Consider the following 18,599-nt stretch of genomic DNA (forward strand, 5'->3'; position numbering starts at 1 on the left):
TGTGCATGGGTTAGCCATTGAAATTGGAGGGGTGTGGGATGCTTTTCACATGGTCAGTATTGATAGGCTGAATGGTCTGCATCCACAATTTTTATTCCATGATCTGACAGAGATTCAAAGTTTGAGGATGGACTGGACTTTACGCGCATTGAACCAAGGTTTAGCAAAAAGTTTTTGCGATCATTTTATTCTTTCATAAAAACACTGTCAATAATTAAAAGTCCAACTTTACAGAAGCAACTATACAACTCAGTACAAAAGATATGAGAATACACCACTGTTCGCTGAGCAGGTACTGTTATCTGAGGGAAGACACTGTTGGGAACCGGGAGTGTGTGTGTGTGTGTGAGAGAGAGAGAGAGAGAGAGAGAGAGAGAGAGAGAGAGAGAGAGAGAGAGAGAGAGAGAGAGAGAGAGTGTGTTTAGGGCAGAGCTGCTCCTGTCTAAACCTGTTCAGTTCCAGGAGAAGGAGAATCCCAAAGAGGGAGTGTGTGTGTGTGTGCTTGTGTGAGAGAGAGAGGGTGAGTGTGTGCGTGTGTGTGAGAGAGAGAGGGAGAGACACACACACACACACACACAGACAGTCAGAGAGACACACAGAGCCCAACCTCATCCACACTTGAGCAACTTAGGCTCATTAAGATAGAGACTGAGAGTCATGAAAGGGGAATGTTTAAAGCTGACAAGGAAGGGCATTGACAGGGAATGGCCCTGGTGTCTGAGGACATGGGCTGTTTCAAGGGGTGGCAGATGGGTGTGGCAAGTTGGGGAACGTAGGTTATGGAGAGAGAGGGAGAGGGATGAAAAGTAAGAGAGAGAGAGAGAGAGAGGGAAACAGACTAAATAAAAGGAGACTCCAGCCCGAGCCTCTGGCAGGAATCAGACCGTGCCCAGAGACCTGTTCCTGGCTGCAGGTAAGACAGAGAACATCCAGACCCCCACCCAGAGGAGCACCCCCCGCCCCAAACATCATTTCAATAAGAGGTGAGCCTCCTTGAGGGAGGGAAGGATGCTTTTCCTCACCCTAGAGCTGGCTGGGAACCTCAACTGCAGGCAGTGTACATATACACACACACACAGACACACACACATACAAAGGATCTCATCACCCAAGAGTCCCTTTTGAGGCAGCTGGGGGGCAGCCCCTCAAAACACTGCATTGTTTCCCTTTGGGGGCAGATGCCAGTTTCACAGGTTTCCCCCCCCCCCCACGCAACAGAGCCCAAGAATAATTTCTTCACAATCACCACACCCACAGGAGGATGAGAGCACATTCTCCCCCCTCCCCCCCCCCACCCCCCTACCCCCCTGCCTGGGCAGGAGGGCTGCGCTGAGTTGCCCAGGTGATTAACTGATGCTGGAAGTCAGTGCAACAGTTAAAATGGAACATGTTTGAACAACTGAATCTCTCCGTGAAATACAAAGGATTATTGGCTTCAGGGTGGATTAGAGAGAGCAAGAAGCAGATGGAGCATGGGAGTACATGAAACAGAATGTGAGAGAGATGGGGGCAGAGAAAGAGAGGGACACAGAGCACAAGGAAAAACAGGCGCAGGAAGAAAAATCGACAGGCAGAGAGAAAAAGAGAGAGACAGAGCACAAGAAAAAGAATGCAGACTCAAAGAGACAGAGACAGACAGAACATTACACAGATTGTTTGAGACAGCGCAAGGGTGAGTGAGTGAGAAAGACAGAATTAGAAACACATACTTACACAGTACATGAGAGAGCACATGCAGGGGGAAAGCAAGAGAGAGAGCACACGAGTGTGTATGTGGTGCGTGCGTGTGTTTATATCGCCCATCCTGAGCTCAAACATGGTCAAACATCAGGCAGCTATCCATCCATGGGAGGCCCTAATTCAACTATGACCCACTCCAGAAACCCAAGACTCCCAACCAACTCCCTTCCAGGCCTATGGGCTTTGGACAGCTCGCAGTGTGGGTATAGATGGTCCAACTGCCCCAACCCCAGCTTGGAAAATGAGGGCAATTTTTCAAAGTAAAGTATCCCAGGGACCACCCCCTCCCCTCAGGACGAGTCTGGGAGGGGTTAGAGTCAGCCTCAGGTGATTTACTGCGACACTCCTGTGAACTGCATGAGGCCCCTATAACCACCTTGGGTAAGCTACAGCCCAAAGAGCAGGCAGCGGAGAGAGCCACAAATCTCAAACTCTTGTCCCCCACCTTTTCCCCATTCCCCATTCCAACCCCCTCCCTGTGTCTTACAGCACTCTCAGCAGAAATTGGCAAGACATCATGAAATGTGGTTAAGGCATTTACAAACAAAACGTCTTTCTCAGTTCCAGTCTCAAAAACGCAGCCACAGTTAGGTGGGTGTTTCACCCGAGTGGTTCCACACAACAGACTGGGAACAAAATGTGATCATGAGAATACTGTTCTTGCAAGCAGGTCAATTTCTTCTTCAAAAACAAGATCAAGACTCTGGAAAAGGTACACCACCTTCCCCTCCCTCCCCCTTATCCTGTGGCTCCAGAAACAAGGAATCAAATGCAATCCTGTCCAGGATCGCTTCCGAAGCTCTTGCCCCACTCGGAAGATCAACCAAGGTCAGTCCCATAGACATGGGATTGTTGCAGACATTGGGACTGCCGCTTGATCCCAGAATTCCAATGGGAAATGTTAGAGCGTCCCTTTCTTCCCTCCCTCCCAGAGCCAGGCACCAGGGTATTTCCTGGATGGATTCTTCCTGGGGACAGGAAGGAGTGGGAGTGGATATACTGAAAAGAGGTGGTTACTAAATGCCCGACAGGGCACCTTGCGGCCTGCAGTAAAACGCCCCAGACCCCTCCTCCTCAATCAGCAAGTCATTTCAGATGGAGGGTCCCACTCTAGGAATTCCCTGAGCCTCTGGGAGAGAAGACAATGACTTGGCAACCCCCACAACCAATTACCCCCCTCACCATACTCTGGGGTGGGGATTGTCTGATCAGAACAAAAGGTTGACCTTTGAAAGGGCTTGACTTCACCTGAGATCTTTCTGTGTAACCCGACACAGAATCCCTGGCCTATATTCAGGGGTATTTGGGATTGGGGGTTTATTTAGAGGCAGGGAGAAGGGATGCCCTGGGTTTGCTCAGGCACCATGTTTATAAGGTGGAGTGTTCCTGGGAGGTTGAGGCCCGCTGGTTGGAGGTCAGCATCTGCTGCATGAGAATGTGAGATTTGATGGGGTCCTGGAAGGTACCACTGCGATTACACGGCCAACAGAGGATCCGACGGAAGGTGTGCAACATCTCTTCATCACGGTAGGAGTAGATCAGTGGGTTAATCAGGGAGTTCAGCTCCGCCAGTAACAGGAAGTACTTCTCCACCTTCAGGATGTCACAGCTCCGGCAATCCACCCCATCGAGCAGCAACACCACCAGGCCTGGGGTCCAACAGATCACAAACGCACCTACAACAAGGAGCAGAGAGTCAGAGACAGCAAGGCACAGGTCAGCAACACTGTGGGCACAAGGTCAGAGACACCACAGGCACAGGGGCAGGGGCACAGGATCAGGGCAGCATGGCACAGGGCAGAGACACTGCAGGCACAGAGGCCAGGACACCACTAGCATGAATGTCGCTACTTCCCACTCAAACACCACCATGCCCACACCCAATTCCCCTCTCAAGCCTCTCCCCACCCCATATCCATCCTTGACCCTCATCCTGACACCCATCCTGAGCCCTCACCCACAACCTGCCACCTTTACCCGCTCCAGCATACATGTGACTCCAGCCCCACAGGAATGAAAGTGACCTTTCACCACCCACAGCAACGGCTAAAGAAACTCCACAGTTCAGGAGCCAAGGGGATTATTGAAAGGCAGGTTTACCAGCAACGACCAAATCCCGCGATTTTCTCCATAATTAAAGGCAGAATGCCCCACCAGGCAGAATCTACAATGCCCAAGAGGATGTTTATCTTCCAATTAAACAATTGGACTGCTCCCTTCACCCTAATTCGAAGAAATATTAAGAGTGTGTAAATTCTGAGCCATGTATTTAATTTTGGCTGGTCCGGGTGAGGCACTATTGCAGTTTTACTCGGAATTTCCTTCTCTTCCCTCAGTTACAGCCGGCCTGAACCTGTCGGGTGTCTAGGATCAAGTTTTTAAAACAACCATTTCCAGCACAGACCTGGTTTTCAAAAGCAAACTATTTTCAACCAACCTGTTAGCACATCGAGTCATAGGTATATACAGCACGAGAATAGATCCTTCAGTCCAACTCACCCATGCCAACCAGATATGCTAACCTCATCTAGTCACACTTGCCAGCACCCGGCCCATATCCCTCCAAACCCTTCCTATTCATATACCTAGCCAGATGCCTTTTAAATGTTGCTATTGAACCAGCCCCCACTTCCTCTGGCAGCTCATTCCTTACATGCACCACCCTGTATGAAAACGTTGCCCTTTAGGTCTCTTTTGTATCTTTCCCCTCTCACCCTAAATCTCTAATTCTGGACTCCCCACACCAGGGGAACAACTTTGTCTCTTTATCTTATCCATGTGGGTGGCATGGTGGCACGGTGGCTAGCACTGCTGCCTCATGGCGCCTGAGACCCGGGTTCAATTCCTGCTTCAGGCGACTGCCCGTGTGGAGTTTGCACGTTCTCCCAGTGTCTGCGTGGGTTTCCTCCGGGTGCTCCGGTTTCCTCCCACAGTCCAAAGACGTGCAGGTTAGGTGAATTGGCCATGCTAAATTGCCCGTAGTGTTAGGTAAGGGGTAAATGTAGGGGCATGGATGGGTTGCGGGTCAGTGTGGACTTGTTGGGACGAAGGGCCTGTTTCCACGCTGTAATGTCATCTAATCTAACCTAATGCCCTTCATGGTTTTATAAACCTCTATAAGGTCATCCCTCAGCTACGGAAAATAGCCACAACTATTTAACCTCTCCCTACAGCTCAAATCCTCCAACCCTGGCAACATCCTTGTAAATCTTTTCTGAACCCTTTCAAGTATCAAGACATCCTTCCGATAGGAAGGAGACCAGAATTGCATGCAATATTCCAACAGTGTGCTATGTCGTGCACAGCTACAACATGACCTCCCAACTCCTATACTCAATACCCTAACCAATAAAGGAAAGCATACCAGATGCCTTCTTCACTATCATATCCTCCTGCGATTCTACTTTCAAGGAGCTATGAACCTGCACTCCAAGGTCTCTTTGTTCAGTAACACTCCCTAGGACATTATCATTAAGTGTATAAGTCCTGCTAAGATTTGCTTTTCCAAAATGCAGCACCTCACATTTATCGAAACTAAACTCCATCTGCCACTCCTCAGCCCATTGGTCCATCTAATCAAGATCCCATTTCAATCTGAGGTAACCTTTTTCACTGTCCACTGCACCTCCAATTTTGATGTCATCTCCAAACTTACTAGCTCTTATGCTCATATCCAAATCATTTATATAAATGACGATAAGTAATGGACCCAGCACTAATCCTTGTGGCACTCCACTGGTCACAGGCCTCCAGTCTGAAAAACAGCACACTCTGCCTTCTACCTTCGAGCCAGTTCTGCATCCAAATGGTTAGTTCTCCCTGTATTCCATGAGATCGAATCTTGCTAACCAATCTCCCATGGGGAACATCGTCAAACGGCCTTACTGAAGCCCACACAGATCACGTCTACCACTCTGCCCTCATCAATCCTCTTTGTTATTTCTTCAAAAAACTCAATCAATTTCGTGAGACATGATTTCCCATGCACAAAGCCATGCTGACTATCCCTAATCAGTCCTTGCCTTTCCAAATACATGTACATTCTGTCCCTCAGGATTCCCTCCAACAACTTGCTCAGCACCGATGTCAGGCTCACTGGTCTATAGTTCCTTGGCTTGTCTTTACCACCCTTCTTAAATAGTGGCACCACGTTAGCCAAACTTCAGTCTTCCGGCACCTCACCTGTGACTATCGATGATACAAATATCTCAGCAAGGGGCCCAGCAATCACTTGTCTTGCTTCCCACAGAGTTCTCGGGTACACCTGATCAGGTCCTGGGGATTATGCATTTCAAGACATCCACACTTCCTCCTCTGTAATACGGACATTTTTCAAGATGTCACGGGGCAGCACGGTGGCTCAGTGGTTAGCAGCGCCAGGGATGAGGCTCGCTTCCCGCCTTTGTGCAAAATCCACAGTTGCCCTTCTCCCAGTGTCTGCGCAGGTTTCCTCCGGATGCTCCAGTTTCCTCCCACAATCCAAAGATGCACAGGTCAGGTGAATTGGCCATGCTAAATTGCCTATAGTGTTAGGTACATTAATCAGAGGGAAATATAGGGTAGGGGAATGGGTCTGGGTGGGTTACTCTTCGGAGGGTGGGTGTGGATTTGTTAGGCCGAACAGCCTGTTTCCATACTGTAGGGAATCTAATCTAATCATCATCTATTTCCCTACATTCTCTATCTTCCATGTCCTTCTCCACAATGTTGCAAAGCACATTGGCGGAACTGGCTGGGTTTAAACTCAGGCAGGCAGAAGTGGGGACAGCAGATGCTGGAGATTAGAGTGGTGCTGAAAAAGCACAGCAAGTCAGGCAGCATCCGAGAAGCAGGAGAATCGTCAGGAATAATGAAGGGCTTTTGCCCGAAACATCACTTTTCCTGCTCCTCGGATGCTGTCTGACCTGCTGTGCTTTTCCAGCACCACACTAATCTTGGGTTTAAACTCAGATCTTCCAGTTCAGAGGCACAGACACTCGCACTCCACCACCCTTTAAGAGCTTTAACCGTGGGTCAATGGGTGGTGCACTTGCCTCTCAGACAGAGGGTTATGGGGGCAAGCCACACTCCAAAAACTTGACCAAATCAAAATCACACCGAGTGCAGCGTTGAAGTTCAGGAGAAGCAAAACTATGAAAGCTTGAGCCAGGGAATGGGAGTGGGAAAGAGATACAGGCAAGGAATGTGAAAGATAGTGAGACAGGCTGATGCATATGGACACAGCTTCCAGAGACAGAGAGAGAGAGAAACAAGAAAGAAGAATTGAGTGCAGAAAAGATTTACAAGGATGTTACTAGGATCGGAGGGTTTAAGCTGGGGCTTTTTCCCCCCCGGAGTATCGGAAGCTGAGGGATGGCCTTGTAGAGGTTTATAAAATCATGAGGGGCATGGATAGGGTGAACACAGGAGGTGTTTTCTCCAGGATAGGGGAGTCCAAAACTAGAAGTCATAGGTTTAAGGTGAGAGGAGAAAAATTTTAAAAATGAGATCTAGGGGCAACTTTTTCATGCATAGAGTGACGTGTGTATGGAATGAGCTGCCAGAGGAAGTGGTGGAGGCTGGTACAATTACAACATTTGAAAGGCATCTGGACAGGTATATGAAAAGGAAGGGTTTAGGAGGATATGGGCCAAATGCTGGCAAATGGGACTAGATTAATTTCGGAGATCTGGTTGGCCTGGACGAATTGAACTGAAGGGTCTGTTTCGTGCTGTATGACTGTGTGGACAGGCTGGAGGCTGGAAGAACATTGCAAGCCAGAGGGCATCAGGAGGTAGAGAAGTCGACATTTCAGATGTGACCACTCTTCAGGACTGGGGGTGGGTGTAGGGGGAGGTGCAGATAAAGGGGGTGGTGGGGGCAGGGTGATAATGTGGGGTTCGGTGAAGACAGGTAGAGAGGGTACAACCTGGTCGTTAAGGAATGAATCCGGTAGGTGGTTGGGAGAGGGAAGGGCTGGGAAGGGAGTCAGGGGTTGGGAATGGAGGTTATTTGAAACTAGGGAACTCAACGTTGAGTCCTCCGGGCCGTAGGCTTTCCAGGTGGAAGGTGAGATGTTGCTCCTCCAATTGGCGGTTTGGTTCGTTATGACAATGGAGGAGACCAAGGATGGTGGTGTCGAAAAGGGACTGGGAAGGGGAATTAAAATAGGCAGTGACTGGGAGGTCTGGTCAGCCCTGAGGGTCCAGCTGAGATGTTCAGCAAACCGCTCCCTAAGTTTATGTTTGGTCTCCCTGATGTAGAGAAGACCAGATCAGGAGCACCTGATGCAGTAAAGGAGGTTGGAGGAGAGGCAGGTGAACCCCTGTGTCACTGGGACGGACTGTTTGGGGCCCTGGATGGAAGTGATGTAGATGGTGTACTGGCAGGTTTTGTATCTTTTCCAGTTGCACAGGAAGTTACCTTGGGGTTCAGGGGAGTTTGTAGGGAGAGTGGCGCAACCAAGTATGACTGTGTGGCTGTGTCAAATGAATGGAGTTCAATGTACCCTTTCATACCAGATGTAACAGGCCACGACCAGGAGGGGAACCCACTGCCACAAGTCGCAGCCAGAGCTGGAGAAGCCAAAAAAGAAACACAAGGGTCAAGGCTGGAGGCAGGGTCAAAACACAGGGAAAGGAGGGAGGGAGGAACAGCTAATACCAATCAGACAGAGAGGGATTATTCACTCGGACAAACAAACCGAGCAGAGGTTTCATATTGATCACCACATTCTGAATGAGACGCAGATTGTATCAGTTGGACAGCCTGAGAGACAGTCTCTTTTTGCCGAGTAATATATTCTGTGCTCAAACATGAGCAACCGACACTGTACAGGTTAATGCAGTTTGAAACATGTTTATTTATGGAGGTTTTCCAATTAAGTCTCTCACATTTAATCTCTTTTACACTGACGCAGACACAGACACACGAATCCCGAAAGGGAATTAGTTAACCAGATGTTTTTTTCCCCAGCAGTGGTCAACATTGGGCCTGTTATTTCCCAGATGTTTAATCATCTCCTGGGTGGGATTTGAACCCATTTCTCCAGAACATAATCCTGGGGTTCTGGGTTCCTGGCTGTGACATTACCCCTACGCCTCCTGTCCCTTTCTCAACAGTGACAGAGGTAGAGTCTCTACCTCCCCATCCACAACCCTCTCGCCATGGGTCCATCAGGACATATGACATAGAGCAGAAGGCTGCCATTCAGCCCATCAAGTCATCTCCACGAATTCAATATGATCATGGCTGATCTAATAATCCTCAACTCCACTTTCCTGCCTTTTCTCCATAATTCTTGATTCCCTCCCTGATTAAAGATCTGTTTACCTCAGCCCGGAATATTCTGAATGACCACCACAGCACTTTGTAGTAAGGGGCTCCACTACTCCACATCTCTCGTAAATGTCCGATCCCTTACTCCAAGATCGTGGTCCTTTCTGCAAAGGGAAATTATTTTTCCGCATTGACAAGGTCAAATTATCTAAGAATCTTGTATGTTTCAATAAGGTGATCTCTCATTTTTCAGAACTCTGATTGGTACATGCCCAATCTACTCAACCTCTCAGAAGACTATCCCTCCATACTTGGTATCAGCCAAATGAACCTTCTCTGGACTGCCTCGGATGCCAGTTTCTCTCTCCTTAGATGAAGGGACCCAAAACCGTTCACAGCATTCCAAATGAGGTCTGATTTGTGCCTGGTACAGTTTTAGCAAAACTCTTGATCCACCATTCCCCATTCCCTTCGAATTAAAGACCAACAATACATTCCCACCCCCTATTACTTGCTGATTTTGGAAGCTAGTTTGTTTGTAATTTATCTGAGAACTGCTCAATTCTTCTGTATAACAGTCTTTCCGAATTTAGGTAATATTCAGCTTTTATTCTTCCTGCCAAAGTGCAAAACCTTTTCCCACATGACAATTCACTTGCCACTTAACTCATCTATATCCCTCTGTAGACATTTTGTGTCAGCCTCACCACCTGCCTTCCCACCCAGTTTTAGATCATCCACAAACTTGACTACAGTACATTCACTCCCCTCATCTAAGGTCATTCATATATTTTGTCAATAATGGTCGCCCCAGCACAGGCCAGCATGAGACAACAATTAAGCGGTTGTTTGGGGACAGCCGACACTTTCCCCCTCTGCAGATAGCTCAGCATTAACTCCTCCCAACCCTCATAGTATGAGTCAGATATGGTCCGGACCCTCTCCTTCAGATCCCAGATTTCCACTCGTCAAGAAAGGTCATCAGCATGGGGTGAAGGGGCAACCCAGGAGCGGTGAGCAATGCCAGGGAAACTGTCCTCTCTGCATATGGACAGTGCAAAATAACCAAAGTTCAACGCTGGTCTCCCTGCTTTAGGAAAGATGTTGCAAAACTTGAAAGGGTTCATTTATAAGGATGTTGCCAGTATTGGAGGGTTTGAGCTGGAGGGAGAGGCTGAGTAGGCTGGGGCGACGTTCCTCTGGAATGTTGGAGGCTGAGGGGTGACCTTATAGAGGTTTATAAAATCATGAGGGGCATGGACACAGTGAATAGTCAAGGTCTTGCTCCAGAGTAGGGGAGTCCAAAACTAGAGGGCATAGTTTTAAGGGGGGGGAGAAGATGTGAAAGGGACTTTTCACACAAAGGGTGGTGTGTCCATGGAATGAGCTACCAGAGGAAGTGGTGGAGGCTGATACAATTACAACATTTAAAAGGCATCTGGATGGGTACATGAATAGCAATGGGTGTACAGGAATATAGACCAAATGCTGGCAAATCGGACTACATTTATTTCGGGTATCTGGTTGGTAGGGCCAAGTTTGACTTAAGGGTCTGTTTCTGTGCTTGCACATCTCTATGACTCTGTGTGTCAAAAGCAAATCAAATCGGAAGCTATTCAGGGTGATGGCCTAATGGTATTATCACTACACTGATAATTCAAAGACCCAGGTATTGTTCTGGGGACCTGGGTTCAAATCCTGCTGTGGCAGATGGTGTAAATTAAACTCAGTTAAACCTGGAAATAAGAGTCTAATGATAACTATGAGTCAATTATTGGAAAAACCCATGTGGTTCACTTGAACTGCCATTCTTACCTGGTCTGGCCTACATGTGACTCCAAACCCACAGCAATGTGTTTGAATCTTAACTGCCCTCTGAGCAATTAGAAAGGGGGAATGAATGCTGGCCCAGCCAGTGCTACTCTCATCCCATGGATGAATTTTTTAAAATTCAGTGCAATTCATTCCAACACTCCTCCCCTCAGGGCACTCGGTAACATCATCAACTGAGCAGTAAATGGAGACCTGGACTTCTCTCATTCCATTTAGGCCTGTGGTCTATAGAGACATGACATGCACAGCTCATCAACTCCAAACAATGGGAAATTATATTCTTCAATAGCTCGCAACTAAACTAATCCCCAACCCATGTTCGCCGAAACATTGCTAATCCTGACCAATCTCCCCGTAAAGGCATCCTAAAGTCAAACAGAATTGCAGAGCTGGAAATCAGAACCAGCAACAGGAAGTGCTGGAGAAACTCAGCAGGTCTGGCACCCTCTGTGGAGAGGGAGAAAGCAGAGTTAACGTTACGGGTCCGTGACCCTTCTTCAGAACTGAAAGTGGCTGGGAAAGGGTGGTTTTTGTGCTGATGGTGTTGGCCAAGGAAGAGAAACTTCTCACCTTAGTCGAGATGGCAATAAACCAGGCGGTTTGGAGATGATGAGGGGAAACTTTTTCCCTTCTGGGGGTATCTGGAACTCACTGCCTGTCAGGACTGTAGAGGCAGAAACCACCAAGACATTTCAGACGTACTTTGATAAGCCCTCGGAACTTCAAGGCATACTAATGCCAGAAAATTGAATTAGAATGAAATAGATGCATATCGTCCAGCACAGACACAACAGGCCAAAAGGGTCTTTTTCTGGATTGTAAGAATCCTATGATTCTGTGAGTAAACCTGGAAATCATTGTCAATGTTTTTTTATGGAGTTGAGTAATTTGGACCTGTACTTAGAGTATTGAAGACCGAGAGGTAACCTTATATCAGCATAAAAGTTTCCTCGGGGATTTAACAGAGTAGATAGGAGGAGATAATGGCCTTGTGGTATTCATTATTGGACTGTTAATCCAGAGATCCAGGTAATTGTCTGAGGATCTGGGTTCGAATCCCACCATGGCAGATGATGGAATTTGAATTCAATAAAAATCTGAAATTAAGATATGTAAGGTATTCTTGGAACTAAAAGTCCAAATGATGACCAAGAACCCACTGCTAATTGATGGGAAAAAAACCCCAACTTTTTAACTAATGCCGTTAAGAGAAGGAAACTGCCATTCTTACCTGGTCTGGACTGTATGTGACTCCAGACCCACAGCAATGTAGTGGACTCTTAATTGCCCTCTGACATGACCCTAACATGGCATTCAGTTCAACAGCAAATAGGCAAGGGTAACAAATGCTGGCCTTACTCAGTGACAGCCACATCCTATGAAAGAATTAAAAGGTAAAAGTGTTTTGAAATGTCTAGTTTGAACTATCAACCTGTCTCAATTCCACACACCATTGATCATCACTATTACATCTACCAGAGAGAAACTTTCCTCAGACTAGAATTACTGACAACTAGCATTTATATAGCATCCATCATGTAGTAAAACATCCTAATGCACTGCACAGTGCCCATTACCAAACAGAATTAAGACAAGGTATTAAGACACGTAATCAAAAACCTGGTCAGAGGCAGGTTTTAGGGAGTACCTTAAAATAAAAACAAGAAAGCAAAGTGGTTTTAGGGAAAGGAACCCCACAGCTCACGAGCCACAATGCTGATGACATGCCTGTCATGGAAATTGGAGATTTATGGGGTGGAGGGAGGGAGATTGTAGGAGCAGATCTTACAGGGCAGTGGGTTTGGCAGCAATGGAGTCATACAGCATGGAAACAGACACTTCGGTCCAATCAACCATAATTGCAAACTAAACTAGTCCCACCTGCCTGCGCTTGACCTCTATCCCTCCAAACATTTCCTATTAATGTACTTTTCTAAATGTCTTTTAAACTTTGTAACTTGCATCCAAATCCACATCTTCCTCTGGAAATTAATTCCACACACAAACCACTGTGTAAAGAAAAGTTGCCCCTTGTCTTTTTTTGTAAAATCTTTCTCCTCTCACCTTAAAACTATGCTCCCTTATCTTGAAATCACCCACCCTAGGGAAAAGACACGTGTCATTCACCTTATCTATACCTCTCATGGGTTTATAAACCTCTACAAAAGGTCACCTCTAAATCCCCTATGCTCCAGTGAGAAAGTTCCCAGCCTATCCAGCCTCTCCCCATAATTCAAAGCCTCCATTCCCAGCAACGTCCTGGTAAATCTCTTCTGACCTCTCTCGAGTTTAATAATATCTTTCCCATAACAGGGCAACCAGAACTGGACACAGTATTCGAGAAGGGGCCTCACCAACATCCTGTACAATCTCAACATGACATCCCACCCTCAAAAATCTTTTAAATGATGATGGTATTTAGTTCCTCCCCCATATTCTTTAGTATTGATGGAGTGTTCACTCGTGAAAGACTGATGCAAAATATCTATTTAACTCCTTTGCCATTTCCTTGTTCTCCATAACTATCACTCCCAAAATTATTTTCAAAGTGACCCATGTTCACTTTGAACATCTCTTCTTTTTTAGATATTTAAAGAAGCTCTTGTTGACGGTTTCTGTATTCCTCACAAGTATGCCTCTGCAGTTTATTTTCATTCCTCCTTTTGCTGGATTCTGGATTTATCAGCTTTTGGGGCCATCACTAACATTTGCCTCCTTATAGGTTCTCCCCCCACCCCCCCAACTTTATACTCTAATTAACTTCCTTGGTTAGGAGTAGTTAGTTTAACCCTCTCTTAGAATCCTTTGTCCTTACTGGGATATATTCTTGCTGAGAGTCACTAATTACCTCCTTAAATACCTGCCACTGCTTGTTTACTGTCATTCCTACTAATCTACCTGCCCAGTCCACTTTAGTTAACTCTATCTCATTTCATTATAATTCCCTTTAAGCTAAGCACAGTTGTTTTTGACCCTAGTTTCCCCAACTCAAACTGAATATTGAATTCTATCATGTTATGATCACTACTTCCTAGGAGACCTTTTATTCGGAGGTCATTTATTAAGCCTGCCTCATTACCCGTTACCGGATCCAAGATGGCCTACTCCCTGGTTAGCACTATAACATTTTACCCTAGGCTGCCATCCCTAATGCGTTCCATGATTTAGTTGTCATCGTTACCCTTTCCAACTTGTTTGGCCCAATCAAAAAGGTTAAAGTCACCCATATTTTTTTTTTGTAAAACATGCTCTGTTCGTTGATTTCCTACAGAGTGGCTACTGTCTGAGGGTCTATACTCCATTTCTACAAATGTCTTTTCTTCCCCCTTGCTGTTTTTTTGTCTCCACCCAAAAGGATTCTACATAAGTTTTAAAACCATAAGACATAGGAGCAGAAATTCAGCCCATCAAGTCTGCTCCAACAAGGCTGATATGTTTCTCAGCTCAATTCTCCAACTTTCTCCCCGTAAGTCTTGGTACTCCAGAACCTATCTATCTCCATCTTGAATACACTCAATGACCTGGCATCCACCGCCTTCTGTGGCAATGAATTCCATAGATTCACCACTCTCGGGCTAAAGAAATTTCTCTTTATTTCTGTTCTAGAAGGTATTCCCTTTACTACAAGGCTATACCTTCGGGTCCTAGACTCTCCTACCAATGGAGACATCTTCCCAATATCTACTCTGTCCAGGTCATTCAGTATACTGTGTTTCAATTAGATCCTCCCTCATCCTTCTAAATGCCATTGAGCATAAACCCAGAGTCCTCAAATATTCCTCATATGATAATCCCTTCATTCCTGGGACCATTCCAGTGAACCTCCTCTGAACATGCTCCATGTCCAATACAGCCTTCCTGAGAAACGGGGCCCGAAACTGCATACAATACTCCAAATGTGGTCTGACTACAGCCTTATAAAGTGTCAGAAGTACATCCCTGCTTTTATACTCAAATCCTCTCAAAATAAATTTGATCATTGCATTTGCCTTCCTAACTACTGACTCAACCTGCAAGTTTACCTTGAGAGAATCCTGGACTAGAACTCCCAGTCTCTCTGCACTTCAGGCTTCTGACCTAACCTGTCCAAATCTTTCTGCAAGGCAAAAGTGAGGACTGCAAGATGCTGGAGATCAGAGTCTAGATTAGAGTGGTGCTGGAAAAGCACAGCAGGTCAGGCAGCATCCGAGGAGCAGGAAAATCGACGTTTTGAGCGCTTTAGGGAACATCTCTGGGACACCCGCACCAATCAATCCCACCAGCCCGTGGCCCAACATTTCAACTCCCCCCTCCCACTCTGCCAAGGACATGCAGGCCCTGGTCCTCCTCCACCACCACCACTCCCTTACCACATAACCCCTGGAGGAAGAATGCCTCATCTTCCACCTCGGAATAGTTCAACCCCAGCACATCAATGTGGATTTCACCAGTTTCCTCAATTCCCCTTCCCCCCCCCCACCTTACCCCAATTCCAACCTTCCAGCTCAGCACCATCCTAGTGACCTGTCCTACCTGCCAATCTTCCTTCCCACCAATCCGCTTCACCCTCCTCTCTGACCTATCACTTCATCCCCACCTCCATCCACCTATTGTACTCTTGGCTACCTTCTCCCCAGCCCCACCCCACTCCCATTTATCTCTCCACCCCGGCCTTCATTCCTGATGAAGGGCTTTTGCCCAAAACGCCGATTTTTCTGCTCCTCAGATGCTGCCTGAGCTAAAAACAATGACTGCAGTTGCTGGAAACCAGATTCTGGATTAGTGGTGCTGGAAGAGCACAGCAGTTCAGGCAGCATCCAAGGAGCTTCGAAATCGACATTTCAGGCAAAAGCCCTTATTCAGGATGAAGGGCTTTTGCCCGAAACATCGATTTCGAAGCTCCTTGGATGCTGCCTGAACTGCTGTGCTCTTCCAGCACCACTAGTCCAGATCCTGCCTGAGCTGCTGTGCTTTTCCAGCACAAATCTTTCTGCAACCTCCCTGCCTCCAATACTAATTATCCCTTTACCTATCTTTGTATTGTCTGCAAACCTACCCAGAATGCCCTCAGTTCCTTCATCTAGATTATTAATGTATAAAGTGAAAAGCTGTGGTCCCAACATTCAGCCTTGCGGAACACCAGTTGTCACCGTCTGCCATCTTGAGAAAGATCCTTTCATTCCCAATCCCTGCTTTCTGCCAGACAGCCAAGCATCTATCCATGCTAGCATTTGCCTCTGACACCATGGACATTTATCTTACTCAGTCAAAGGCCTTCATCATCTGAGCTCAGATCATCTCTCAGAATTGTCCTCACAACAAAGCCTTTTCTTCTTCAGAAGGCTAAAGAAATTCGACATGTCTGTAAAAGACACTTTCCAATTTTTATAGATGCACCATAGAAAGTATTTTATCTAGATGTGTCACGACTTGGTTCTGCAACAGCTCTGTTCAGGACCATAAGAAACTGCAGTAAACATAGCCCAGATCATCATGCAAGCCAACCTTCCGTCCATTGACTCCATTTACACTTCTCCCTACCTTGGGAAGGCAACCAACACCAAAGATCCCTCCCACTCCAGTTATAATCTCTTCCAAACTCTTATTGGGCAGTAGGTACAAAAGCTTAAACACATGAACCAACAGGCACAAGAACAGCTTCTCCCCTGCTGTTATTAGACTTCTGAATGGACCTCTAAAATTTTAAATTTAATGTTAATCTTGCTCTTTGTATGCCTTCTCTGGAGCTGTAGCATTGTATTCCTTGTTCTGTTCCATTACACTAATGCATTTTGTGTGGTGCGATCTGTCTGTATAGCAAACAAACTTTTCACTGTACCTAGGTACACATGACAATACAACTCAATCAAACCATACTAACAGTGCTGCCTTTTCCATCCCGTCTATCCCTCCAAAAGGTCAAATAGCCCTAAATGTTAAGACTCCAGTTCTGATTTCCTCGTAACTATGTTTTTGTAATAGGAACACATTTATTTACACTGCCTGTTCATCCAACTTATTCTGAACACTTTCTGGATGAACATACAAACCCTATAGGATTGCCATTTTTAATCATTCCAACCTTTTCTTGTTCTTCAAAGGCAGCCCTCCTAACACAACAAGATTCCAAAAATAACAAGGACATGAGAGCAAAGCTGATCAGTTGAGGGATAATTAGCAACCAGGACACAGACAGGAACCCCTGACTCCCCTATAAAACGGTGCTGGGAGATTTAGGCCCACTGGACAGGACTGTGGGGTTATCAAAGAGATAAAATCGCAGACTGTGCAGCACTCTTGCATTGAAGCGTTAGCCAGCATTCTGTATTCCAGTCCAGCCTGGGTTGGAATTTGAGCCCAAAACCTTCAATTTTGAGAGAGAGTGGAGCTACCGCTGGTGCCCTGACAAGCTACCATTACCCAGAATACTCCTGGGCAAGGAAGGCAGAGGGACTCTCACTCCAACGTATCAGGTTTGTGAAGCATGGGGGGACGGCAGATATCATAGAAAATTGAGCCTTTGTGAATGAAGGAAAATAGGGTGGCCCAGGTTAATAACTTGGGATCACATGTCCAAACTCCACCATTGTAAGTTAAATTCATTTCATTAAATTGAAAATTCATTTCATCTCAGTGATGGTGACTATGACTGACATAAATGGTTCATTCATGTCCTTTGAGCGGAAGTGTGTCATTCTTACTTGGTCTGGCCTACATGTGACTCCAGACACTCAGCAATGTAATTGGTTCTTAAGTGCCTTCTGAAATGGGCTAGAGAACCACTCAGTTCAAGGGGCAAGGATCTGAAACAAATATATTCCAGTGACACCTGCCCCCCCCCCCCCCCCCATCAGTATTTACTGTGGAGAAAGTCATGGAAGCTAGGGAACTCGGGGAAATAAATAGTGATAGAACAAAGAACAGGCCCTTCAAACCTGCCAACACATTCTGCCCTTCCGTACTAAAACTGCCTTCACTTACAGGATCTGTATCCCTCCATTCCCTTCCTATTCATGTATTTGTTCAGGTGCTTCTTGAATGCTCTATTGTGTCTGTTTTCACCACCTCCTCTGGCAGCATGTTCCAGGCACTCACCACCCTTTGTATGAAAAACTTGCCTCACACATCTCTTTTAAACTCCTCCCAACCCTGCATCTTGAACCTGTGTACCCTATTGACTCCTTCACCCTGGGAAAAGGCTGCATACTTTCCACTCTATTCATGTCATTCACTACCTTATAAACTTCTATAAGGTCACCCTGCAACCTCCTGCATGCCAGTGAAAACAAACCCAGTCTATCCAACCTTTCTTCATAGCTAAAATTCCCCACACCAGGCAACATTCTGGTAAGGAGAAAGCGAGGACTGCAGATGTTGAAGATCGGAGTCGAGTGTGTGGTAAGGGAAAAGCACAGTAGGTCAGGCAGCATCCAAGGAGCAGAAGAATCAAAGTTTAGGACATAAGCCCTTCATCAGGAATGGTGATGGTGGTGGTGATTTGACATTGAAAGGCTGGATAGGCTGGGATGTCTTTCTTCCCTGGAGCAAAAACAGGCTGAGAAGTGACTTTATAGAATTAATGAAATCATGAAAGATATAGTCAAGGTCTTTTCCCCAGATAGGGGAGTGCAAAACCAGAAGTTTAAGGTGAGAGGGACAAGATTTAAAAGGAACCTAAGGGACAACGTTTTCACACAGAGGATGGTGCGTATATGAAACAGCTGCCAGAGAAAGTGGTAAACGCAGGTAAAATACAACATTTAAAAGACATGTGGACAGGTACATGCACA

The 18,599-nt window shown here is 46.3% G+C and overlaps 1 protein-coding gene across 1 annotated transcript in view; it reads right to left on the minus strand.

Moving 5' to 3' along the window:
- Window positions 1-1,315: 1,315 nt before the first annotated feature.
- The window catches only part of LOC140467965 (lysophosphatidic acid receptor 1-like), a 100,977-nt gene continuing 83,693 nt past the window's right edge, over window positions 1,316-18,599 (minus strand). Inside the window, exon 3 of the mRNA XM_072564059.1 lies at window positions 1,316-3,416. Within this exon, the coding sequence (XP_072420160.1) occupies window positions 3,109-3,416 (308 nt within the window). The 3' untranslated portion in view covers window positions 1,316-3,108. The remainder of the gene's footprint in view (window positions 3,417-18,599) is intronic.

Source organism: Chiloscyllium punctatum, chromosome 46 (assembly GCF_047496795.1).
Source record: "Chiloscyllium punctatum isolate Juve2018m chromosome 46, sChiPun1.3, whole genome shotgun sequence".
NCBI lineage: Eukaryota > Metazoa > Chordata > Chondrichthyes > Orectolobiformes > Hemiscylliidae > Chiloscyllium > Chiloscyllium punctatum.